The sequence below is a fragment of the Anarhichas minor genome, unplaced genomic scaffold, assembly GCF_050575085.1.
Source record: "Anarhichas minor isolate MPS153535 unplaced genomic scaffold, ASM5057508v1 ptg000033l, whole genome shotgun sequence".
Taxonomy (NCBI): Eukaryota; Metazoa; Chordata; class Actinopteri; order Perciformes; family Anarhichadidae; genus Anarhichas; species Anarhichas minor.
In genome coordinates, this window is record NW_027466479.1 from 8,420,421 (window position 1) to 8,446,904 (window position 26,484).

General features: G+C 44.6%; 1 protein-coding gene across 1 annotated transcript in view; it reads left to right on the forward strand.

The window, feature by feature from the left end:
* ext1b (exostosin glycosyltransferase 1b) overlaps positions 1–26,484 on the forward strand; it is a 116,588-nt gene that overhangs the window by 76,916 nt on the left and 13,188 nt on the right. Inside the window, exons 2-7 of the mRNA XM_076106521.1 lie at positions 3,588–3,681; positions 7,271–7,378; positions 9,241–9,360; positions 16,231–16,363; positions 18,842–18,960; positions 23,777–23,872. Coding sequence (XP_075962636.1) covers positions 3,588–3,681; positions 7,271–7,378; positions 9,241–9,360; positions 16,231–16,363; positions 18,842–18,960; positions 23,777–23,872 — 670 coding nt within the window. The remainder of the gene's footprint in view (positions 1–3,587; positions 3,682–7,270; positions 7,379–9,240; positions 9,361–16,230; positions 16,364–18,841; positions 18,961–23,776; positions 23,873–26,484) is intronic.

Below are 26,484 nucleotides of genomic sequence, written 5' to 3' on the forward strand. Positions count from 1 at the left end.
CTCTGTTTCTTTCTCACCCTGCTTTCATTGTGTTATCTGTCTCACACAAACACACATGCGCGCACACCCATATATACAATGAAGACACACACACACGCACACGCATGCATGCAAGAAAAATATAGAAACCAAACACACGCAATCACAGCCCCGCAGGCTCCCGCAGTTCGGCTGTGGTTCCCCCGGCGCCAGCTCAAGGTCACAAGGACATAAAGGAGCTGTTGTTAGACGGAGCAAGAAAAAGGAGGAGAAGTGGAGGTAGAGAAGAAGCATTAAAAAGATAGCGAAAGCTAGTTTTGGCCCCCTGAAGCCAGCGTAACGTGCAAAAACAACAGGAGGTTGGCACTGAAGGAGAGGAGCAGGGAGGAAGGGAGGTGAAGGTTGGTTCACAGGGCAGAGGACGTCCTCCTGCGACCTCCTCCTCATTCAAATCTCAGTAACACTCCCTGGTTAAAAGAAAATCCTCTCTTTACATCGGAGTCGGGATGAGGATGCACAGCAGGTGAATCATGTGGGAGGCTTGTACTGCTGCTTCTTCAGGAGACATCTTGCCAAAATTTGCATCCTGTGAACCGGTGTTCTGCTTTGAGAGGCTTGGTATAGATTTCCTACATTGCTTATGAAACAGAAAAAAAGGTCAAAAGGTCAAATAGAAAAGATTTGTGTTGAGCACGCAGGAGACAGAAGATCTGACACACACAGGAAGCGCTGTGGTTAGATTAAACGCTTTTTTATTTATTTATTTTTCCGGGCTGCTGCATGTTAAATCCGCACATTGATATCCACGGCCATCAGATGGCGGCCTGTTTCGTGGGCTGTTGCACACACGCACGCGCACACACACACACACACACACACACACACACACACACACACACACACACACACACACACAAACAGACACCGTCCAGGCAGACAGCTGGTGTTGAAATATGGGCTAAGAAAGCGCCTTCGTCTCCATCGACAGGTGACGGAACGCCAATGTGAGGGCGTGCAGCTGTCGCTTGTTCGCGTGCGTGTGTCTGCGAGCATGCCTGTGTGTGTGTGTGTGTGTGTGTGTGTGTGTGTGTGTTTACGTGTACGACTCTTGCGTTATGCGGCGCACAGAACGTTCTGCATGTAGGTGTGAATGAGGGTGGGATTTTTATCACCGGCTGTCAAGTCTCCCTGCACTTCATTAGAGCTCCGCTGAAGAAGAGACAAGGCGGCATCTCGCCGTCAACATCAGCAATCACCACCAAGTGTGTGTGTGTGTAGGTGTGTGTGTGTGTGAACGAAGAGCTTTGCCTCCAACTTTGCCCCGTCAGCTCGGCCCATATTCACAGGCACACACACACTGAAGGCAGCATCAGCATTCGCTGTCACACTTCTGTACAAGCTACATCCACGGCATCATCAATACAGCAGAGAGTGTGTGTGTGTGCGTGTGTTCGTTCTGTAACCTTCCCCTTGTATATTCTATGGCTAAATGAGAAATGATTTTCTGCCTCACCAGTCTCTTAACCCCAAACCTGGACAGCCCTCAGGGCTCATTATTATTTTTCACTCAACAACCATTGCTGTGTCATTTAGTTTATTTTATTGTGGTTTAATATGTAGAGTTATTAATACAAAAACATCTAAATATATTTTTAGAAAATGGCTTTGGCGGCATAGACACTTAAATGTAGTTTTAAAATGTTCTGTTTTTATTCTTGAGCATCATCTCATTTATGCTTTCTCCCAATCCGTCTCCCCTTTTCTTCTACAGCAAAACATATCTTCTGAGCCCGTTGTCGCAAGCAGACTTGGTTTACTCTAAGTTGTGATCGGTGTCTTCTTGCAGGCGGATAACATAACTTTTGGGTGCATGGTGACATAAAATATGTGAGAAAAACAGCTCAAACAGATCTGCTCCCTTTTTTTAATTTTTATGAGAGAAAACATGTAAAAAGTAGAAAATAATTAGACCTCACAACACATCAACACTGTGATGCCTTGTTCTGCACTGTTGGCTGCCATGTTAGCTTCTAAGGTGGCATTTATCTGCGCCGTGCGTCTGTATGAGAGACAATAATCCACACGGGGAGACGTTGTATCCACGTTTTAGAAGAAAGCGGCACGCGGAGCGTGAAGGCGAGACGAAGTACAGACGGAAGGGGACGGGAGAAGCAAAGATAATCAAGAGAACATGTGAGATCGAGGCATTCGGTGACTTGGTAAAGGGTTCACGCACGCAGCGGAGGGGAAAGGAAGCACTTGTTAACACATGGCATCATTGCTTATATTTAGCAGTACGAGCAAACTGTCAAAACACGTCGAAAAGCAGCGTGCATGCAAACAGACCGATGCAGAGATACACACTGTCTCTCTATTTCTGTCTTTCTCTGACACACACACACACACACACAGAGCCAGCTGTGTGGTGGAAGCAGGTGTCACTCTCAGCTCATTACCCCTGGCAGGGTTGATCACCCTGTTTGGAGAGCAATAAGACACACCTCACTGGAGAGATAGAGGGATGGGGGGGGGGGGGGGGAGGAGGTGCTGAGGGAGGGCGGGAGAGGAGGAGGTGCTGAGGGAGCGAGGGAGCAGCGGCCTCCTGCTTTGGGAGATAGAGGGGTTGAGAAAGGTAGCGAGTAAAGAAGAGGCGGTGTGCAAATGGAGCGTATGGTTTGTGAGATAGGATGAGGAGGGAGGAGGAGGAGGAGGGGGGGGGGGGGGGAGAGCGGGGCGGGATGGGAGTTCATGGGTGGAGAGGCTGTTGGGTGAAAACGAAACGGAAGCAAAAGCCGGAGATTTATGACAATTTGGATGACGTTGGTGTTAGTTTTGGCCATCGCTTCTATCCATAATGAACACGTTGCTTCGTCATAACAAAGAGAGAGAAAAAGTCGGACCGACATTGGATGAAATGAGACAGGTTGCAAACAAACCTCAGCTTGCCCAAACATATTTGGAGGAGAAAGCGAAGGTGAAGGGTAACATTATCCCCCAAAACTGTTAAAATTTGACCCGTCGTACTTGCTTGTGAGTGAGGGATTATCACAGGCAGTCTGGGTGCACTTGCTGTCGTTTTTTTTACCTCCGAAATAAAGTAGTTTAGATAATCTGACTAAAGGTCGTCTTTTCTTGCCCCATCCGGCTCCTTTGTACGACCCTTGTGCGTGTGTGTGTGTGTGTGTGTGTGTGTGTGTGTGTGTGTGTGTGTGTGTGTGTGTGTGTGTGTGTGTGTGTGTGTGTGTGTGTGTGTGTGTGTGTGTGTGTGTGTGTGTGTGTGTGTGTTTTCCTGATTTGCCTGTTCTGGTTTGTCATACATAAAAAACAGAAAATGTCCCTGTGAGGCGTGTCAAACACTCTTATGCACATACATGTACACACGGGGTAGAGATACTTCACAAGTCGCGTTCAACATGGAATTTCCTTCAGCTGTGATATATTATCCCATTATATAGCTCATTACAACAAGTTACTGTCATGCATGCGCTGTACGTACTCCTGTAATTACACACATATTTTTCAGAGAGTGTTGCCGTAAATAACACCTTCTCGCCCGCGCCGGTGAACTTATCCACGTGTGTGTGTGTGTGTGTTGTGTGTCTTCGCAGGTACGACTACAAAGAGATGCTCCACAACTCCACCTTCTGTTTGGTGCCCCGCGGCAGACGACTGGGCTCCTTTCGCTTCCTCGAGGCGCTGCAGGTAAACAAAGCAGCACATAAACCAACGAGCTCCCCCATTATGAGGAAGCACTGCACATGCTGTAGTAGATCCATGCCCCGCAGCAACATAACCGGGGAGAACAAGGATCCCTTCCTACACTCAAAGCTCCGACTTAGCACTAGTTTTAATGGTGCGAATTCTCTCACTAAATCATTACCACCGTTATTCTCAGACTAATGGTGTAATTTACATAAACAAGTGAGACCTTCACTGAGAGGATTAGCAACTTTGTCCTGCCTCCAAACTGTATATATATTTTTAATGCAACACGAGAAACATTTAAATTGCTGCCTGATCTTGTGATAATTTAAAATACAAAACGGAAAGGTGCTCACAGGGCTTCTGGACAAATTTGTAATGTGTTAGAAAACTCCTGATTTTGATTGGAGCTTAACATTCGTTTTGATCAAGTTTCAGATTCTGATCTTAGTTTCTGTGTAGTTTCCATGACAGGACGATGCTATGGGAGCGAAGTGAATCCAGTCAGGTTCAGCTTTGGTGATGAGTTTGCACAGTCGACAACCGTCTCGACAGCGCTGACCTTTGAGGGAACGGAGAGCCGGAAGAGTCCAAAAAGAAGGACGCTAGCGTAGCCAAGTAGCTGTTGAGCACCGTCCACTTTTATCTGTGTACAAGCCGCCACACAAAAGAGAAATAGTTAACGGTTATGAGACAGGAGACAATGCTAGACATGCGCTTTTTTAATAAAACAGTGTGAACTTATCATCCTGTTAGCGTCCAAGAACGCAAGCTAGTAGAGCTTTTATCCCCCTCTCTTTAATAACTCTTTATTCAATGAAATTATTTACAATCTCTAGAAAGGAAATGCCAGGGGACAGTAATTGGCCCTTTAGTGGGGATAGTGTAAAGAAACTAACCGATGAACCCTATCATGTTCCCAGCAGGGTAGCGTGTTAGCACTTATTGGCCACAGTTCTCCAGTATTTAACTAAATATTCGATGTGACGCCCTTCGGGCTGCTTTCACACCTGTTGCTCAGTTCACTTGGTCCGGACCAAGAGAAAAGCATGTACTTTTGGTGTCACAAAGAGAAGAGCTCACAAGGAAATAATTGAATTATTGATAATAAAAGAACGGGGTAGGGCGAAATTATTCTGGGCTTATAACTGTTGGACCTCTTTTTAACGGACTTAGTGAACTGACAAAGTACACAGTCGTATAAAAGCACAGCAGTTTTAACAGTTTTATACAGATAAATTATACGACTTTTTCCTGAACAGATTAGTAGTTTATTAGTAGTTTATCTTTAAAAATAATGCCAAAATCCCACAGTAGTTTATCACAAAATCCTGTTTTCTTTCACACCACAACCGAACCGCACCGGAGTCCACTTGGAAGCGGACTTACAGTAGTTGCAGTGAACCAAATTTACAGCCACAAAGATGGTAATAGTTTTTTTTCCTCATTGTTTCAAAATAGATTAAAAACACGTTGTGGCAGTGATGTATGAACATCAAAATGGTTTACAAAGGTACAGTCGTGAGATCTTTGCGCTTTTTCAAGTGTAACAGTTTGTCAAGTTCAAGTGCACGTTAAGTTAAAATGACTACATAATGCACCGTAACGCCTCACCGTGCTGTATGACCATAATAACCCCGTGAGATAAATTTCCCCCATGTGGAGTCATTCTCCACTGGATCTGCATTTACCTCCACTTACCTCAAAACCTCTTGAAATCTATGCACTTCACTTTCTTCCTCTCTCCCCTCAGTTCATCCATTTCTATAACTGCACCGTGCTCTCCCGCATTACTACTGCACTGTCCTTTACCTCTCCTAACCGTCCACAGAGTGCACCCACATAAGTGCGCTTATCTCACTATCGGCTGCCACACACACACACGCACACACACACACACACACACACACACACACACACACACACACCAGCACTCTACACTCAGGAGGGAAATGTGCCCTCTCCTCTCTCCTTTCTCCATTTGTCTGACTCACTCCATCCATCGACTCGCACCATCTACAGGAAGACGTAGGGAGAGTATTTACAGGCTTTGGTCTTTGAATGAGAAAGCAATTGCAAACAGAGGTCAACTGCGTGAGTGCGTGTGTGCCTGGAGGTTGTTTGTGTGTCTGTATACATGTGCGTGCGTGCGTGCGTGCGTGCGTGCGTGCGTGCGTGCGTGCGTGCGTGCGTGCGTGTGTGTGTGTGTGAGAGAGTTTTGCAAGCGTGTGTTTGTGGAGGAGACAGGCAGCAGAGCCCGAGGGCCAGCTCTGGTTTAGCTGACACCTTTATGACCCGGTAGTGACAGGGCTGTCATTACGTCAAACTCCCACCACACACACACACACACACTCGCCAGCTGTTCCCTCTAACTCTCCTCTCATCCCTCCATCTCTCTGCCACTCCTTTGCCGAAGGCCACATTCAGCCTCACTGCCTCCCATCTTTTCATCTTTTCTTATTTATTTTTATTACATCTATATATCCACTTTATTTTGCCTTTTTTAATTGCCCTTTCTCCTATCGTTTATCACTCCTCCTGCTCGCCTCCTTTGAGTGATTAACTTTACAGCGCCTGAAGTTACCTTTTTTCATATTGACATCAACAGCTGTGAAAAAGCGTGTTTTTATTTAATTTTCAGGCTCATAAGTGATTTCAACATTTTCTTTAGAAATCAAATAAACTCAAAGAGAATCACAAACGGAACTATTAAGCGCGTTCTTAAGAAATTATTTGTGTGCATGTTTGAGTTCTTGTGGGTGAATAAATGTTTCCTGATTTATATAAATCCAGAGCGTGATGCTCTGTGTCATCTGTTCTCCAACAAACGGCTGCTGTTTTTCACTCATCGTTGTGCTGAATTCCTGGCTATCCGTGGCTGTGTGCAGCCTGCTTATCTAGATCGTATGTTCAAGTCCACTTCTGTTTATCTGATCGGCTGAGCTGCGTTGTGTTAAAGCTCATGTTTGATCTCGCATTTTGTAACTGTGATCAAAGCTACATGTGCTGTACGCATGTTTCGGTTACATTTGATATGATATTTGTGCGCGTATGGCTGCATTGTTTTTCTAAATTAAAGCTGCATTCATTGTTTTCTTTATATAGAAACGATGAGTCAGATGACTGTGTCATGTGATAGGGTTGGAAGTGATGAACTTTTCCCTTTTGGTTGTTAAAGTTCAGCACTTTGATAAGATGTCTACTGTGAAACAGCATCTAGTCTGCGGCTTCTACAAAGACAAGAAAGGGCCTCCTGCCGCGTGTGTCACTGACTTCCCTAATGGCTGCTCCGAGCCTCAGTAGTGATTTTATGTATAATATATCCACATCACACCAAAGAAGCTTGCAAATCTAAGAAAATACAATTTTTTTTTCCCAAACGGGGGGTTTAGGCATTAACACAAAGGGTCACAGACAAACACAGATGGATCAATTACAATACAGTGCAGCTTTCATTATCCGGATCAATATGTAGCAAAGCAGGCATGATTTAGCCGTAGCTCTGATTGTGTTTGTAAAGGATTTTGTCCAAGCTTCCCTCTCTCTCTGTGTGTGTGTGTGTGTGTGTGTGTGTGTGTGTGTGTCTCAGGCTGCGTGTGTGCCGGTGATGCTGAGTAACGGTTGGGAGCTGCCTTTCGCCGAGATCATCGACTGGAACACAGCCGCAGTGATCGGCGACGAGAGGCTCCTGCTGCAGGTGACGGCCCGAAGACAACACCCACACAAAAAAAAGTGCCCGCTCTGCGTATCACCTGAAAACAGTACTAAACCCGACAGAGGAACAAACCCCCCCTTTTTTTGTCCTGACTGTAGTTATCCTGAGCGCACACTCTCCTCTTACATTTCCCCAAACCCTGTTTTGTATTGTTTTGGGGCTCTTGAATGCCAGCAGCATACCAAGTCCTCCAAGTGCTTGAAAATGCCACTCAAAGACTCACATTGTTATGTCAGAGGGCAAATAAATAGAACGAGCAAATGGATTTGGCTGGAATTGCTTGAACTTCATGGGGGGGAAAAGCAATTATACGCCCATTAAATCTTAATTTGAATGAAGTGTGTAATAATATTGTTTGACATTGAGTTTTATAACTCCGTGCAGCAGCAGTGTGTGCCTGAGCCATCCTGGGTATGTCTGTGGATTTATGTATTTTACAGCGATGGGCTGAGACAACATACAGGACATAAATTCATGTTTGTTTTTCACTAAATGTGGGCTACATCTGCTGTACATACAAAGCATTTGCTCTTTTTAAAACAGGGAAAATGTTTGGAGAATACCGCACATATATATTTACTTCGACAATAACAATTTTTCCCAGTTTGCAGGATGTGGCAGTATTAACTAAAGTGTGGATGAAATGTGTTTATTTGCCATTTATCCCCTCTTTACTCTGACAAATAAACTCACATACGGATTAAACTGCACAGCTCTTCAGATAAAAGTACAAAAGCATTCACCAAAGGCTGCTGCAGCTTTTTAATAGCTTTTTCTTCCTAATACTGTTTGATGACCGATAGCTGCTGTTGCTGCTATTTTTTGTAAATTCCTCGTGTTTGTTAAATGTAAGGCTCCAGCCAGTTAGCTTAGCTTAGTACAAAGACTAAAAACACGGGGGGGGGGGGGGCAGCCTGGCTCCCTCCAAAGTAAACTAAATCCGGCTTCTAGCACCTGTAAAGCTCCCTAATGAATACGTTATATCTTGTTAGTTTTATACACACAAAAGCCAAAGTGTAAAAATGAAAAATTGCTGTTATAATGGCGATCGAAATGGCCCGTGTCTCAAATCTCAAAAGTTGAGCTAACCGCTGCCGGCCGTACGGACACGAGAGAGGTATTCATCCTCTCATCTAACTCACAGCAAGTATTTCCAAAAAATGTCAAATTATTCATTTAGCCACAAAATATGGGACTCAACACTCGACCTGAATTGAACTTTGTGCGACTGGACTTACGTGACTTGAGACTTGAAAGCAAAACATCTCAAGTTTTGCTTCGTTGACTTTGTAAACAGCAGTTTGCAGGTACCTCGACATCTTCAACCACATCTTGTGCCCTTCCTCAGCAGATAGAGTTGCTCAGTTGTCATGGAGATAGTTTAGCTGTTGCCACGTAACTCAAGTGTATAATTTAGGCGGTCATACACGGGGGCGAGGCGACAACTGAGAAACAAGATGTGGTTCAAATCTTGAAGAACGACGGGTCCGTTTTTCCTCTTTCTACCTTGTACAACCCTGGAGGAAAAACTGTTGGTGAAGGTAAACTGTTGGAAGCAAAATGGTCCGCGTTCAAAGAACTGACTTGCAGTTTTTGTTATAACTCGACTTGGATTTGCCCTCATGGACTCAAGAATTCATTTGAGAACACCTGAGACTTGGACTTGACCTAAATTACTTAGATATAGTTGCGGCTACAACTCCAGAAACCTGCAATATCTGCTTTCTACACCTCACTGTGCTTTGTCTGTTGATGAGCGTTACATGGGACCAATTCTAATCACCACAATTTATGCCCCTGATCAGCACTGAATGATGACTGGCTGCTGTTTTGTCATTTTGCAGATCCCGACCACGGTGCGCTCCATCCACCAGGACAAGATCCTGTCCCTCAGACAGCAGACTCAGTTCCTCTGGGAGGCCTACTTCTCCTCCGTGGAAAAGATAGTGCTCACCACACTGGAGGTGAGATTTTCGAGATGCGCTGCACGCAGCCCTGTGCCCTTTTGGCCTCTCTGCCTCCCACTCTGCTTCTCCTCCATCATCAATCTTTCTCTCGAGAGGGCCGCAGAGTCTCTGCAGTCGTTTGCTTTATTCTCAGGCTTCTCTTTGGTACAAGGCTGAAAGCAAAAACCAAGGGTGGATGTCTTCTACGGAGAGCAAGAAGGACATTTCTGCACATGTTCACGAATAATTTGTCAAAAGCTGCCTTTTTTATGTACATTTTCTTCTTTTCTCAAAGTGGGTGAAACAGGATATGACGGTATATTAGCACCGTTTCTGTCATGGTATTGTTGATAGATGCAAAAATCGTCATTAGTGGTTGCAGCAGCAGTTGTGTTTATAATGGTGCCAGTGGTATTAGTAGTAGACATGAACAGTATTTACAGCGCTCGTGGAAGCATGTCAGCACTAAGTCCCTTGCTCTGTGGCACCAGAGTCGAATATACATTCTGTGAGCCAGTTTGGGGGATTCAAACCAGTGAGTGAAAATCCATTTTTACGAGTTTTAAACTCTCACTTCCAGTCGGCTGTAAAACCTTTGTCCTGAGGCTGTGATCCATTCCAGTGGTGACGTACAGTTTTCAGGACGTTTTTATGAAGTTTCTTGAGCCTCACACTGCCCCTATAGCATGTTTCAAGTCACCATAGTTCATCGCTTTGACTCCTGTGTTAAAATCAGTCCAAAATACGGCTTACGTATGGTTGAAAAAGTTCATACAATGCCTCGTCCGACTATTTCTCAAAGGCGTAAAGTGTTTCTAGCTGTTGCAAGCGGTCACACTCGAAGACAAGGCAATGCTTTCTGACCTCCGCAGACCCAGTCACTGCGTAAAGTGGTCGAGTTTATTGGGTTGTTAATTCCGAATGGTTACAAAAGTGTAAAAAAAAAAGAAGCAATTTCAATGTCAGAAAGGTGCGGGAAGGGAAGAGGGACTTTCATAGCCTTTCAACAGTCCGGTACACATGCTGAGCTGGAGGCAGGTTTAAAGCATTAGTGTTCTGAGAGGGTTTAAAAGATGGATTCATACTTTTTTTCCCTCCCACCATTTCGGTCACGGCTGCTGTTCTTTGTGAAAGACAAAACTACAAAAAGTGTTTTTCTACACAGAAGGTTTCGGTGTCTAGTGTTCTAGTGTATGAAAGATGTGACTCTAAACCCCCCGATTCCTCCATCCAATCCCAAATGTCTCCCAAGTATCCCGTCAGGCATTTCATTTCCCCTTCTTACCGCGTTGCCAAATCTCACATCTGAACTCCACCTACCCACACACACACACACACACACACACACACACACACACACACACACACACAAATACATAAGCACCGGCACGCTCGTGGCTTCGGTAACTGTCAGTTTTTTGTTTTTTTTAGCTAGCTCGGGTCCGTTTGTTATCGAGCCCCGTCGCACTGGTGCACTATCACACACGCCGAGTCAGAAACACATCTCCATATGTCGAGGTGTGTCAGCCCAGATACACACGGCGCCACCCAGGCATAACCTTGCTGACGCGCTGTCACTCCGCACTAAAGAGCAAGGTGACACGGCGAAAGCTCGTGACTCAGTGTGTGTGTGTGTGTGTGTGTGTGTGTGTGTGTAGAATACAGCGACGGGCTAAATGTTTAATCCTGACTGACTGTCCTGTTAAAAAAAAAAAAAAAAAAAAAAAGCGACAAAAAAACAGGGGGGAGGAGAGTGGTGGGAGACCGGGTGATGAGGAGAATGGGTGGCATATGTAAATGGCGTTGCCGTGGCAGCCCCCGAGATAACGAGCGACATGGTTTATTCATCCTGTCGAGCCAGCACCACCTCCTCCTCCTCCTCCTCCTCCTCCTCCTCCTCCCTGCAGATCTGTGATGATACACACACACTCCGATATCTTGACAGATTGAATCTCCTCACGCACACAAACTCACTTGCTTTTTTTTTTTTTTATTGACTCCCCACATCCACTCTCTCTGTGCGTGCGTGCGTGTGTGTGTGTGTGTGTGTGTGTGTGTGCGTGCGCGTGCGTGCGTGTGCGGAGTTGGCGGGCAAGCGGGAAACACGTGTTCCACCTATCATGCGGTGTTTCCTGTCAGGAAGCGGCCGCATTTCGACCAATCACAAGGTCAATATGGCCGAGACCCTGTGCTGCCGGTACGCCTATTAAACTCACCTATTAAAGCCGAGCTCACAGTGTGCTCCCGGAGAAGCGGGATTTATCTATCATGCTCTAATTGGTTGATTGTGGCTGTTCGTAGGTGAGATTGAGTCGTCCATCATGTCCCGACTGAGGGCCGCCGACGGGGGAGGAGCCGCAGCCAAGCGAGCGAAATTGCCCCTCATAAGGCGCGAGGGCTCTGGGTTTTTAAGGTGGCAGGCAGTGTTTTTTTTTATAGAGAGGTTAACGGATTCCGAGTTAATCTCTTCGGCTGAGGCAAATGGCTATCGACTGTCCTCGGGGACAAAGCTAGGGAGAGTAAAACAAAAAAATAACGCAACCAGTGCTGTTTTTTCCCCTCACATCTACACTTTTTTTTTTTAAATTTTGATGTGGCTTTGTCAATATTATTACTGTCCGCTCCCTCCGGCTACATTATTAACTTTTAACAGTTGGAAAAGCCATCAGCTGCTCAGCCCACCCGACCCTCTTCACCTCTCGCGTCCGTCCCCCCTTTTTTTGAGTTTGCCGGCAGCTGTCCGTCGTCTCCCGATTCAAGCGAGGCCGTAAAACACGATCGCAAACCTGTGTCTGTTTTACTGCGGCAATTTAGCATGGCTCAAGGGCACGGCGGCAATATCTCTTTCCTCTGTTTGCCCGCTCGGCAGAGGCTGTCGGCGGGCTGCAGTTTGGGGGGGGGGGGGGGGGGACCATTTGAATGATCGCTCTATTTGGGCACAGAAATGAATCGGGGCAGATGTGACTGACTGGTGCCGGAGACTTTGTCTGCGGTTTCTTTTTCTCCGATGGCCTCTGTCTGCGCGACTGACCGGCACAAATGCCTTTGGCTTGCTGATCTGTTCACCCCCCCAAAAAAGAAGACCTCAGTTAGTTTGGTTTTGTCTGCGGATGAAATATTACACAATACCACAGAGTTCTTTCAGCTCAGCTTTGTGCCACAGCGACTCACTCTTGACGCGATCAATAGCTGCTATTCAGGTGATACAAAGCAAACGTTTGGGAAGCTCAGGCAGCTTTCTAACTTTCATGTAACGCCCGCAGTCTCTCTCTCTCATAACAGCTTTCCACCCGCTCTAATGCACCGACTGGGTTTTGAATAGTACAATGAAAGTGTCGAAATGGGGGTTATTGGAACATTAGCCGCGTTGATATTCGTTCACATTTATGACTGTCTTGGTGTTCGTGTGTGAAAACTCAATTTGCAGTGTGAAATGTGTTTTGTTTTGTTGTAGGTGTGATTACATGGCCCATTGATCAAATCCTTAATATTTCTGCTCCTTTATCAACACGCACAGATTGTCACGAGTCCTCTGAGATCAGACTGAAATGTTATTTGTTCAAAGGTAGCTTTTTTTGTGTTCGTTTTAACGAGGTGGATTGCAAAGGAGGCCTCGCCAACGAACGGGAGGCTGGCCCGGAAGAATCCGGAGACCCTGCTGTAATTAAAATGACACGAGTTTGATCCCGGCAACAGACAGCGTTGTCCCTTTTTCTTTCTTTGTGGCTGTCGGAGCAACACGGGTCGTCATCCGCAGCTTGTCGGCATCAGTTTGATTTGTGACGCGGTTAATGAATCCCGTGGATGTCTTGTGCGTCCTCTTATGTGCGTCCCTCTGTGATTCAGATGCCATTGGTTGCATTATGAAACTTCCAGTGTTTTGGAGAATAAAAGTCAGGATATTTCGGCCTCTACTGCTTTGATTTTGTCCATTCAGTTGTTATGTGTCTCTTGCAAGTCCCCCCAAACTTAGTTAAACCAGGACCAGTTTATTTATGTAGTCCAAAATCACAAGTTTGTCTCAAACAGGATCCTGAGCCTGTGGTTTCTTTCTTCCATCTCAACGTTTCTAAAAACAAAGGACATGATTATTGACTTCAAGAAGTCACCAACAAGCCCACTGCCAGCTGTTGTTGAAGGTGTCGACATTGATCGAGTGGGTAGCTGCAAATATTTGGGTTTTGTTCTTTGTGACAAACTGTGCTTTGGATCCCGTGTTGATGCTTCCTTCAAAAAAGTTCAGCCAAGATTTCTCTTTAAACATTCGAGACGACGACTCTCTTTCACAGATGTGTCATTGAATCTGTTTTAGACTTTTGTATAGTTGCTTAGTTTGGTAATCAACATCTGTCCAACAAGAATATACTTGGAGGTCTTTTTTTAAATGACCAGTAAGATGTCAGGCTATGCTCCTGGACGTTTATAACAGGCAGGTCCTTAGAAGGCCTCATGCTGTATTGGACTGCCAGGACCTTTTGCCCCCAGGACGTCGTTTCAGGGCCCCGGTTTGGTCTCATTCTTCCCAAGTGCTGTTAACATGCTCAATAGCATATAGCACTCTTTGCACTTCACTTGCACATGTGCACTATTGCATGTGCGTACTTTTTACACATGTTCATTTCCTTCCTCTAGCTTTGTTTTTTGTTGTGCTGACGTGTCATTGATTCTGTCTTTTTGTATTCTGTTCTCATGTGAACCCTGGTTCATGTGAGCCACAGTGGGACAATAAAGATTACCTAACTAAAATGTTACAACACAAGTCCAACTCTACCCTTAGATCCTTGGTTCAGGAAAGGAAAATCAAAGAAAACCTTGTCACAAGAAAAATAAGGAGAAACTTCAGCAACAGAAGCTGTATTTCTTTTAAAGGACGGACAAGAATAGGCCTCAAGTAGCAGCAGTAGAATTACAAAGGAACCAAGACGGTTGTGTGAGTTTTTATATATTTATTTTAGCAAACATAGAATCATTCTCAGTCAACACGTTCATCTGGAAGGAAAAAAACAGCATTTTAATTTTAAAAAACAGCTGGAAGCGGCCTTGATAGGGAGTGTATGTGTAGTCTAATGTATGTGTAGTCTAATGTATGTGTAGTCTAATGTATGTGTAGTCTAATGTATGTGTAGTCTAATGTATGTGTAGTCTAATGTATGTGTAGTCTAATGTATGTGTAGTCTAATGTATGTGTAGTCTAATGTATGTGTAGTCTAATGTATGTGTAGTCTAATGTGTGTGTAGTCTAATGTGTGTGTAGTCTAATGTGTGTGTAGTCTAATGTGTGTGTAGTCTAATGTATGTGTAGTCTAATGTATGTGTAGTCTAATGTGTGTGTAGTCTAATGTGTGTGTAGTCTAATGTACGTGTAGTCTAATGTACGTGTAGTCTAATGTGTGTGTAGTCTAATGTGTGTGTAGTCTAATGTATGTGTAGTCTAATGTGTGTGTAGTCTAATGTGTGTGTAGTCTAATGTATGTGTAGTCTAATGTATGTGTAGTCTAATGTATGTGTAGTCTAATGTATGTGTAGTCTAATGTGTGTGTAGTCTAATGTGTGTGTAGTCTAATGTATGTGTAGTCTAATGTATGTGTAGTCTAATGTGTGTGTAGTCTAATGTGTGTGTAGTCTAATGTGTGTGTAGTCTAATGTGTGTGTAGTCTAATGTGTGTGTAGTCTAATGTATGTGTAGTCTAATGTGTGTGTAGTCTAATGTATGTGTAGTCTAATGTGTGTGTAGTCTAATGTGTGTGTAGTCTAATGTGTGTGTAGTCTAATGTACGTGTAGTCTAATGTGTGTGTAGTCTAATGTGTGTGTAGTCTAATGTATGTGTAGTCTAATGTGTGTGTAGTCTAATGTATGTGTAGTCTAATGTGTGTGTAGTCTAATGTGTGTGTAGTCTAATGTGTGTGTAGTCTAATGTGTGTGTAGTCTAATGTGTGTGTAGTCTAATGTGTGTGTAGTCTAATGTGTGTGTAGTCTAATGTGTGTGTAGTCTAATGTGTGTGTAGTCTAATGTGTGTGTAGTCTAATGTGTGTGTAGTCTAATGTGTGTGTAGTCTAATGTATGTGTAGTCTAATGTGTGTGTAGTCTAATGTATGTGTAGTCTAATGTGTGTGTCGTCTAATGTGTGTGTAGTCTAATGTGTGTGTAGTCTAATGTACGTGTAGTCTAATGTGTGTGTAGTCTAATGTGTGTGTAGTCTAATGTGTGTGTAGTCTAATGTATGTGTAGTCTAATGTGTGTGTAGTCTAATGTGTGTGTAGTCTAATGTGTGTGTAGTCTAATGTGTGTGTAGTCTAATGTGTGTGTAGTCTAATGTGTGTGTAGTCTAATGTGTGTGTAGTCTAATGTGTGTGTAGTCTAATGTGTGTGTAGTCTAATGTACGTGTAGTCTAATGTACGTGTAGTCTAATGTGTGTGTAGTCTAATGTGTGTGTAGTCTAATGTGTGTGTAGTCTAATGTGTGTGTAGTCTAATGTGTGTGTAGTCTAATGTGTGTGTAGTCTAATGTGTGTGTAGTCTAATGTGTGTGTAGTCTAATGTGTGTGTAGTCTAATGTGTGTGTAGTCTAATGTGTGTGTAGTCTAATGTGTGTGTAGTCTAATGTATGTGTAGTCTAATGTGTGTGTAGTCTAATGTGTGTGTAGTCTAATGTGTGTGTAGTCTAATGTGTGTGTAGTCTAATGTGTGTGTAGTCTAATGTATGTGTAGTCTAATGTATGTGTAGTCTACTGTATGTGTAGTCTAATGTGTGTGTAGTCTAATGAGTGTGTAGTCTAATGTGTGTGTAGTCTAATGTGTGTGTAGTCTAATGAATGTGTAGTCTAATGTGTGTGTAGTCTAATGTGTGTGTAGTCTAATGTGTGCTCCTTGCTGTTCCCATGTGCAGATCATCCAGGACCGCGTGTTGGAGCAAGGCTCCAGGAGCAGCCTGATGTGGAACAGTCACCCTGGGGGGCTCTTTGCCCTGCCGCAGTACTCTGGATACCTGGGAGACTTCCCCTTCTACTACGCTACACTGGGTCAGTAACACACACACACACACACACACACACACACACACACACACATAAAACACAGGAGCAAAGTGGTGTTACGTAACGCTTCCACACAGCTGTGTGACAATGAACTGATCCGTAACGGTTGGTGGGAAAAGTCCAAGTCCGAAAGACTTTAAGTAGATTTTGGTCAAGCTGTGGATTTGGTGTGAAATATGGCACCCCCTGATCTACTGCTCTCCTCCAGCGCGTGGCAGCCGGTGGAGTGGAGGAACAGGCCTTTGACGGATGTTTGTATTAGTCGTGCTGACACACCAGCCCGTCCATCATTGGGTTTTGAGTCAGCATTGCTACTGCCGCTGTGGCGAGACCAATTCCTCCCGCTACGGTTCAGCAGCGCGGCATTTTCCCCAGCATTCCCCCCCCCCCCCCCCCCCCTCCCCCCGCCACTTATCTGTGACCCGGGAGCCTCTCCATCCCTCACTCATTCACTCCATCATCATCCAGCGCCGCCGCAACACACACACACACACGCACACGCACAGAGGGCCGTCGCACGAACGCGCAAAATCCGGTTGATGGAGCACCCGGAGTGGAGGGCTGATATCAAAATGGATGGGCTCGGTGACAGGCGTGGATTACAGCGCCGGCAAGTTTATTTGTTTGTCAAAGAGGACGCAATTAAACACAGATGGGTTTTTAGGAGACAAGCTGGCTCGGCGCTGATGGGTAATTGAGTAAAATCAAAGCTGCGGAGTTTGTTTCCAACCGACACGTCTTCTTGTTCTCTAAGAGCCGAGAACAAGACACTCAAACTCATCAGGCATGTGAACACTCGGGCACGCAAAGCGCGAGCAGGGTTTGTTTGTGCTGCTTCGGCTAAATGGACAAAGTGTATACTCGAGAATAATACAAATCACGTAGCAGTATATATTTGACGGCTCATTTTGTTACATTAATAACATCCTGTGATAAAAGCTAAGTGAAGATACCACACAGTGAACAATACGACTTTAGAATGAATGTGTGTAAATATGTCATATATGTAAATAACAATACAGTGGGAACCTCTTTTAATGATCATGTCTGTCCAGGTCAAATTGATCAGTATAAGCGGATGATTATTATACTAATATAAAGACATTTGTTGTCTTTATTTCTCAGCTTTGCTGATTACTGAATGTTATTGACTGTTTCAAAACGCAGCAGCTGTTTCAAACGTGCCCTGAGGAACACCCGGGTTTCGCTGCTGCATCTCGTTGGCTCGTTTTCGGCAGCTTGTCATACGCTTTAAGGAGACAACTTTCTTTTCCGCGCACTGATTTCAGTGTGCACGTGGCACCAGCCTCAGCTAGCCCGCCTCAGCTAAGTACAAGTAGCTTGTGATGATGGTCAAGGATCATCCTAAGTGGTCAAATAGGTTGGAAACCACTGATCTAAAATGTCAGGTGTGTTTTAGCGTTAAGATTTTCCTTATTTGGAACTAAACCATGGACAACAACAACACACTAGAATTACAAAAACGTATGTAAAACAGGCATGTCAACATACTTCTGGCCAGTGGCGAGTATTAAATGGCCTCCTGAATCAATCCCAAACTATATTTTTGTGTTGCTTCGAATGCTTGACATGTGAGATGTGTAATGTGCTGATGCAGGATGTGATAAAAAGCCTCTGAGAATCCTGTGCCGAGGACAGAAAACAGCACGCACATCCAAAATTTTAAATAAGCTGCACGACGGTAATTCGGCTCCAGGTTTTGTTCAGTGTTTCATGGAAGTCTGTTTATGAGGTTGTTACAAATTCACATCTCAGGGGTTTGAAAACTCTGCGTACTCGTAACGTTTTCCATCACGAGTCACAGGGACAGTTACCGAGTTTTAAGACGGCGTATATTCCTCATCATGAAAAAGTTGCTCAGTGGGGGAAAGGAGACTAACGCCGTCTCCTCTGCGTCCCGCTTTGTTGGTTTGGGTTTGATTAGATTTAAATTAGGAAAAGTTGAACGTCCTCTATGATCCGTCTTGCTCAATATCTTATTTCCTGCTTATTTTCAGCCCTGATTACTCTCCTCGAACATCAAGTCAGGCTGAATTTAAAGCCACATCAGCACTTAGTCGTCTGCTCATTGGGCTTCAGACACAGCTGAAGAGTTTCCGGAATGTAATATTCAGCGATCAAGGAGATTTTGGCGTTTTTCAAAACACATTAACGTTGTTGAATATTTTAAGACTGGCTTGAAAACGCACATCCCTTACAATTATATCATCTACATTTGTGTGAACTGCTGACAGACTCTTTTTAAGTGAGATCTTTAACTGCAAATAGATACGTAGTGTTTGTAAATGAGAGCCTTCAGTTCTCCGTCGGATTTATTCTCTTCAAAGACCTTAAAATTACACCGATGGCTGACAGGCTGCTCGCCGTCTTCCAGCCAGGCGTTGTTTTCTGCTGTTTTGTGAATCTGCATTAAAGAGTGACCGTCTTTCTGTTGTGTTTCAGGTGTCAAACCCTACCCCAAGTTCACAGCGGTCATCCATGCCGTCTCGCCTCTGGTGTCCCAGTCCCAGCCCATACTCAAGCTCCTGGTAGCCGTGGCCAAGTCCCAGTACTGTGCACAGGTAATGGACTTAATCGTGTGTGTGTGTGTGTGTGTGTGTTCACTGCAGAATCTTCCATTGATCTCCACCTCGTGACTCCCCAAATTGTGCACATTAAGGGGTTCGTATTTGCGATCGCATTTTCCAACCAGAGCAACAACGGCATTCATCTTCCATCCCTGTGTGTGTGTGTGTGTCTGTGTGTGTGTGTCTGTGTGCATGTGTGTGTGTTAACTCGGGTGGATTGAATTAGAGCAGCAATTTGTAGCAGTGCTACATCTGTCTCCATGGCAGCGAAACCCCCTTCAGCACAGCTGGAGACGGCCTGTATTGATTCCCCTGCTTGCTCCTTACCAGCACGGGAAATGAAATGGAATTTGCTCCCCGATGGCTGGTTTTTCGTGTGTGTGTGTGTGTGTGTGTGTGTGTGTGTGTGTGTGTGTGTGTGTGTGTCTGTGTCTGTGTCTGTCTGTGTCTGTGTGTGTGTCTTTGTTTGTTTGTTTGCCCAGCAGAGTGCATGAGTAAGCAGGTTTGTGTTCTGTGTAGGCGGTACGAGTTTCCGTGTGAGTGCCGTGCGTGAGTCGTCTGCGTTTGTGTGTTGCACAGGAGGATGAGTTATGTGTTCGGGTGTGATTGTGTGACAGCGGCGTATACAATATGAATGTGTGTTTGCGTAGGCAGGCTGCTTGTACGTGTGTGTATTTGTGTAAATGCCGTCCCTGTGAGCGGCTACCAGGTCGACTCTCTTCAGTTCCCTGCGTGTACGGCTAGTTAATATTTGAAATGTTTTCAATTAGTGGCCCTGTGATAACAGGATGTTTTGCTCGTTAAATCTCTGGTGAATCCCAGAAGTCAGTGGGTGCTCACAAAATTAGAACAAATCGTATGAATAAGAGGAATTTGTTATCTTCCTGCATGAGGCCCATTGTGTTGCAAAACAAAAAAAACTTTCTCAAATGTTAAAAGTGGATGCTACACTTCCCATAATGCAATTCAGCAGAATATACTTGCTAGACCTTTCATTCCTGATAAATGTCTTTCAAACTCTACGCTTTTCTTTTGTAACTTTCTGACTTAAATTCGGGGTTATTTTCAGCAGCGGGATTTCTCAAGTGATAAAAGGAGACTGAATGTTACACTTCCCATAATGCAACTCAGTAGAATATTTTTGTCAAACCTTTCCTGCCTGATAAATGTGCATGTCTTTCAAATTCTACGTCTTTTTGTTCGTAACTTTCTGTCTTAAATTTGCACCCCCACCCCGATGACATCAGCGTGATGTCCTCAGGGTTATTTTCTCAGATCAGAAAAACTCCTCGAGCGCAAACTGTCGTCCTAAGTAGTTCTCCTCATGACAATTAAACTGACTTGTAATTGATGGAGTGCCCCTTTAAATGTTGACCAAACACAAGCAGCCTTGCTTGTGTTTGGCTTGCTTGCTTGTTGCTTAAATAAAGTGGCGCGTATAATTAAACGAAATCATTGATCTCGGCAGTTTATTCTTGACAACTGATCAAAAGCTCCAGAGCAAGCGAATTAGGAGAGCTTGGGTGCAGATTGTTTTATTCATTGCTGTTTCAAGGTCAAGAATGAACTTTGCCATCCTTTCATGAAAACCGCAGCATCTGCTGAAGAACCACACGTCCAGTCATCAGCACGCTTTCAGCCAACCGTTCTCAGAGACCTTCTCTCTCAACGGCAGGTGGACTGAGCAACTGAGCAAACCCTGCCTTCGTCTTTATTTTTATGGTGGCCGCTTCTGTGTTTGCGCTCTTTCGGGCTGTGCACTGCCGGGTACACAGTCGGGAGAACGAGGGGGGGGGGGGGGGTTCTCCACTCTCGGTGGACAGCAAAGAGGACTGGGAGAGCGGTTGCTGAGAGGAGAGGGATATAAATAAATGAATGGAGGGGAGAGAATGAAAGGACTCGGAGGGCGGAGGAGGCTAAATTGGATGCAAGAAAGCTTTTGAGGCGCATTCTGGCACAGCGGGCCGGCCTCCTGCTGCGTGCACGTGCATTTTTCGAGGCAAGCGTTTCTTCCAACCGTGCGACAGAGACACACTGTCTTCACCGTTCTCCTCCAGTCACGCGCACACACACACATGCAGGCGCACATACGCGCCACCGGCACCCTGAGAGGGCTGGTGGGCTGACAGAGACACCATCTGTCTTTCTAATCAAGGAACAGAGCCCCTGTAAGAGCAGAATCACACGTTCTTCTGCTGTGGGTGTGTGTGTGGGTGGGTGGGTGTGTGTGTGGGTGGGTGTGCAGAGATCCAGACTGCATACCTGTTGTAATAGTACAATGACACTTTCTCTCTTTTTTTTGTATCTGTACTGGCTTGTCATGACGAGCTCATTTGTGCCCATTCGTCAAACAGCTGGGTGTCATCTTTCTTTTTAGAAAGCGGCGTCGTATTTCCACACAGCTGCTGTGTAGACGCAAGGTGAACACCTCGACACAGACATCCAAATGGCTCCCAGCTCATAATTTGGCAGGTCCAGTCAGGGGTGCAGAGTCCCCGGGGGGGGGGGGGGGGGGGGGGAGGCTACTGGGCGTGACACGGTTAATGTCAGAATCATGTGAAGCTTTATTGATCCCTGCAGGGGAAAATTCTTGCGGTTCACCTCCGTCGGGGACGTCTGAGCACAGTGTCGGCTACAGCTCTGCACGGTGGAACTGGGATGGATTAATTTACTGAGTTGTTGAAGGACATTTCAGCAGGGCAGATGTTCGCTGACACACAGCAACTGAACACTCCAGGATGGGAATGCCGATGATAAGTTCCTGTCACATTCCTTATCGCGAATTGGGTATTCATTCTCCGCAGGTTCAGGCAAACCAGTTCTTTGGGTTGTGTTGATATTAGCTGTGTTGTTATAATTTATCAACCTCAATTTCATGGATGATTTACAGTAGCAGCATAGCGTAGAATAAACCACAGTAAATACACTCTTTTTGAGTGTTAAGTATGTTTTTCATGGACAAAAATAAGTCCACTGAAAATTGCCAGAGTGCATACTTAAATTGCTCAAATTTGGAATGTGGTTTTGAGCAGCATGACCTTCCCACAAAGCTGTGTGCACAACAGAGACGGGGGAACTGGAAGTGAAAGCACACGGCAGATGGTGGTGCTCCAGCTCCAGGCAAAGCTCAGAAAACAGCAAACTAATAAATCTTTGGAAATACATTTTTCACCAGCTATTTGTAATGTTTTTTTTGAAGTTGAAAATGGGTTGGGGGGCGGTGTTGTGAAGTTTCCGTTTGATTTACAATCCATCTTCATATTCTTTAGATAGATTCCTGTCGGTGTGAGCTGCACAGCGACTCTACAGACTGCCCACATTAATGTGCACTTTAGTACGTTAAGTATGTAAGTACTATATTACATTCAGCTGATTATGTATTATGCTGAACCACAGGTAATGTAATTGAAAATTGTTAAGGGAGAGTTCACAGACTCCTTTATTGCCAGTTCTAGAACTACACACTGGTTTACATGAATAACAGAGGCGACATTCATCGCCATTTTTTGTCTTTCGATTCGGAAAATATACAAAAGTCTGAAGCTAAAGCTACATGTCCCGGGTAAAAAGTCAGCATCCTCACCGGGTAATGATCCATGTAAATAGATAGATAGATAATTACTTTATTAATCCCGCAAGAGGACATTTTTTCGCTACAGCAGCATTTATAGATACTAAATAAATAAATAGAGACGGAATTGTTCTTGCATTGCAGTGAAGAGCTAGTTAAACTAGTTACATTAGGACAAACGATCAGTCTGTTATTTCTTTCTAACATAACCCTGTTTGTATTTTTAATTATGAGAGAAAGGGATTTTAGGATGAGGACTAACTTCCGGGTTAGACAAAGGTAACGCTATGTCATGTGCTAGGGCTGCTCAAGTGTAATCCTTAAAGAGCAGGATGGTGCTAATGAGCTGCTGATGTTAACCTATGATGACTAATGCAGTAAGCTAATGAAATGCTAACTCTTGGTCTTTTGAAGTAAAGCTCACTACTGTAGGTAGGTTGTAAGCTAGTTAGCCACGCATGCTAACGATGTGCAGTATGTTGGAGCAGATCAACTGTTCACTCCGTTCCTTAAACGTGTTTTTAGTATGTTTTTGAAAAGGCTCAAACACACACCACCCTCCAAACACTTTAAATACCAAGAAGTGCTCTTTCTACAGCAAAGCCCCGTGTGCAATGCTTCAACATGTAGACAAATACAAAGCTCGACAGTGCCTGACGTTACAATTACTTAGCTGTGATTGGACAATCAGAGTTTGGGGGGGGGAGGGGTTGAGCAAGCAGTCATTTTGTGTCGGCACAATTAAAGATGCATGAGAACAGGCTGAGACATAGTAAAGCAAAGTTGTGCGTGTAAGGTCAGACTGGTGTCGTGTGTGATATGTGTCTTCCTCATCAACCATTTATGAGGTCCGCGCGTCAATGTCAGCTGACCTGCGTGTCCGAGTCACATCAAACACGAGTCCCTCATGTAAAAACATGATCTGGTTGGAGTCGGAGCGTGAGATCGGACGAGCTGGAAGATGTGTTCAGCGACATGTCACAGTTGGAAATGAATACTGACAATGTGACGTGACTGTACGTGACTGTACGGACGGTTCTGGAGCCATAATTGGAAACATTTTACTGCTTCAGTTGCCCTTCTGGCTATTAAACCCTCAATCAGCCTGTGATAAGGTGACATTTGATGGCCGGTTAGGTCACGTAAATGTCACACGTTGAACGAGCTGAAGAGTTGTTTTGTTTAGAGGGAATCAAATGAGTTGTTTGCGGGTGCTGATATCTTGCTTCTGTGTTTTAGATCATCGTCCTGTGGAACTGTGACAAGCCTCTCCCGGCCAAGCACCGCTGGCCCGCCACCTCGGTGCCCGTCATCGTCATCGAGGGAGAGAACAAGGTGAGCCTGAGCACACTTCCTCCCAGTTTACCCCAAAGATTCGATCACTGTCACTTCTAATTACGCGGCTCATCTTATACACATTCTCTCACCGTAAAGCTACTGTATTTGTGCACATTTCACTAAGTGTCTGGGAGTTGATGAGTTTTGATTTGTGCTGCTCTGATTCCATTAAAGGGCAGTTTGTGTGGTTTCAGTTAAAGCTCAGTAATAGGAATGACATGGTTTGGAGGACAAATAAGCATGGAAAATGCATATGGTTAGGAAAGATAAGGAGGCAGTAATAGATAAGTGCATGTGTGTAGTTAGAGTGTGCGTTTTAATAAAAGTATTGCTGTTTATTCTTTACTTTAATCATAACGATATCAAGAAAGTGACAAAATGTCTCTAGAGAAATAAGTTACAGCTGAGTTGCAATATCTATCTATGAAGCAATAGAATCTCTGTGTCCATAGCCTTTGGACTACAGCAATAAAAATGTGAGCTGCCTTGGCTGAGTCGCTCCTCCCGGGCCTGTCTAGTTTGATGCTCCGGTTAGCATCATAGCTAGCTAGGCTAACATAAGCGCGTAGCCGCCATAGACTGCATATAAGAAGTGGACGTGGTCATCGTGACGTCACCCATTGGTTTTGCGGACTGCCGTTTTGAAGCCTCGAGTATCTTTAATTTACGTCCGTCGCCATGTTGTTGGTTTTTTGCAGCCAATGAATGAAGGTTACCATATTTGGAATTCGGAGCAGTAAGGTAGAAACTTTATTGTTTACTTAAAAATGTTCACAGGAAAAGAAAAGTTGAAAATATGACTCAGCATGTCAGTCTTGAGATATTTAGTTTTCCTCCCTCTGTTCCCTTGACTGACACTGTCATGCGAGACACGCGTGTTAAGTTAAGCCTCCAGCCGGAGCTCTGAGCCGTGAGCATGACCCGGTGACATTTATTATGACAACCTGATTAGGCTGAAGGCTCTGCCCTGTTCAAGGGCTTGCAGCGTTTCTCTTGACCTCCCTGTGACCTGCTTGTCAAAGTCAATGGGCAGATGTGGACACAGGGGGATTATTTTCCTCTAAATGCCGATGCGAGCATGTTTTTTCCCCCATGTCCAAGCTCAGGTTTGATGTTTTATTTGTTTTTTTGAGGAAAAGTAAACAGGATCTGGTCGCTCATCTCTATTCCCAGACATCAGACTCATCCGATGCCGTCCTCGCCCCCCCCTCCCGCTCGCGAGGACTTAACTTCACCTGCCAATCAGAGGAAGTGGTTTTCACATCAGTGTCAGTCGCCCGGCGGTAGGCTGAGTTTATGGTGTACCTCTCCCCGTGGCTCTGAGTGGTTTCTCCCAAGCTGTCAATCACAGCGGGAGGGCTCTGTGTAGCTGTGTGTCCAAGAGCGAGCAGAACAGGCTTAGCGTACTGACGCGTGTGTGTGTGTGTGTGTGTGTGTGTGTGCGTGTGTGTCAGGAAGCCTGTGGTTTGTTGTGGTTGCGGCGGGTTCTGTGTTTACTGTGGCGAGCCAAGCTGTGTTCCTCCACCCCACAGAGGAAGTGAGAGAGAGAGAGAGAGGGAGTTTTTCATACCTTTTGCCTTTTTTCTTGCCACTGTCACATTGCTTATCCCCTCTCTCTTTCATCCCCTTCCTCACTCACAGATCCCCCCCCCCCTCTTCATAATTCTCTCTTCCTCTCATCTTCTTTTCGCCTCTCTAGAACTGCATCGTTGCTGCTCTCCTTTCTCCTCTTTATTTACTTTGTACACTCTCACCGGGACTGTGGCCAGACATTTAGAAATGCGGAGGTCATACTGAGTTTAAATTCCCTCCAATGCACCCTTCCTCCCTAATCTTTAAAATGATTTAGATGGCCCATATTTTCTTTCTTCAGTCAATATTTCAACATTATTTTCTGTATATTTTATTTCCAAACATGAAGGCCTAAATTCTCATTCAAAGCCTCCACACTGCCAGGAATACAAAAAAGCTGCATCCTTGATTTATATATTTATTTATGTATTGTTGACCTAAAAGATTTTAAATGTGTACATACTGATACAGTAGACTACCAACAACCCACCGTGTGTATAATTTGTGTTCGCTGTGTAATTAAAACGTCCCTACAGGTTTTTAACACGCCCATATTCCCAGGGAGGAAATAGAGAGGACATGTCCTCAGCGTTGGCATCGACCCGGAGTGTCCTTCACTTCCATGCTTTATTTCTCTTTAATTCATATATCTTCCCGCCTCGGACATCGTTGGCCTGTTTGTGTCTTTCGCCTTAAAGGATAATGTGTCTGCTTGCTTCTTGCAGCAGGAAACATAACTTCTGGATGGGTGGTGTGCAAGAAAGATCCACTCCTGTAAAAAAAGAAAGAAAAAAAACAGTGAAGGGAAAGTTGGTTAAGTTGATTTAGTATCGCAAGAATGAAAAATATGAAAAATACGATTATAAAACAGGTGGAGAAACAAACAATAAAACAAAAGCAACATTGGATCACAAACACTAGACGGCAATCTGTGCTTACCTACTGTTTTATGAAATGACTAAGCCTTTTTTTATAAAGAGTGACACACATTGTAGCATTGTTAGTTTTGGTTTTGTCTTGGGATTTGTTGACAGTTA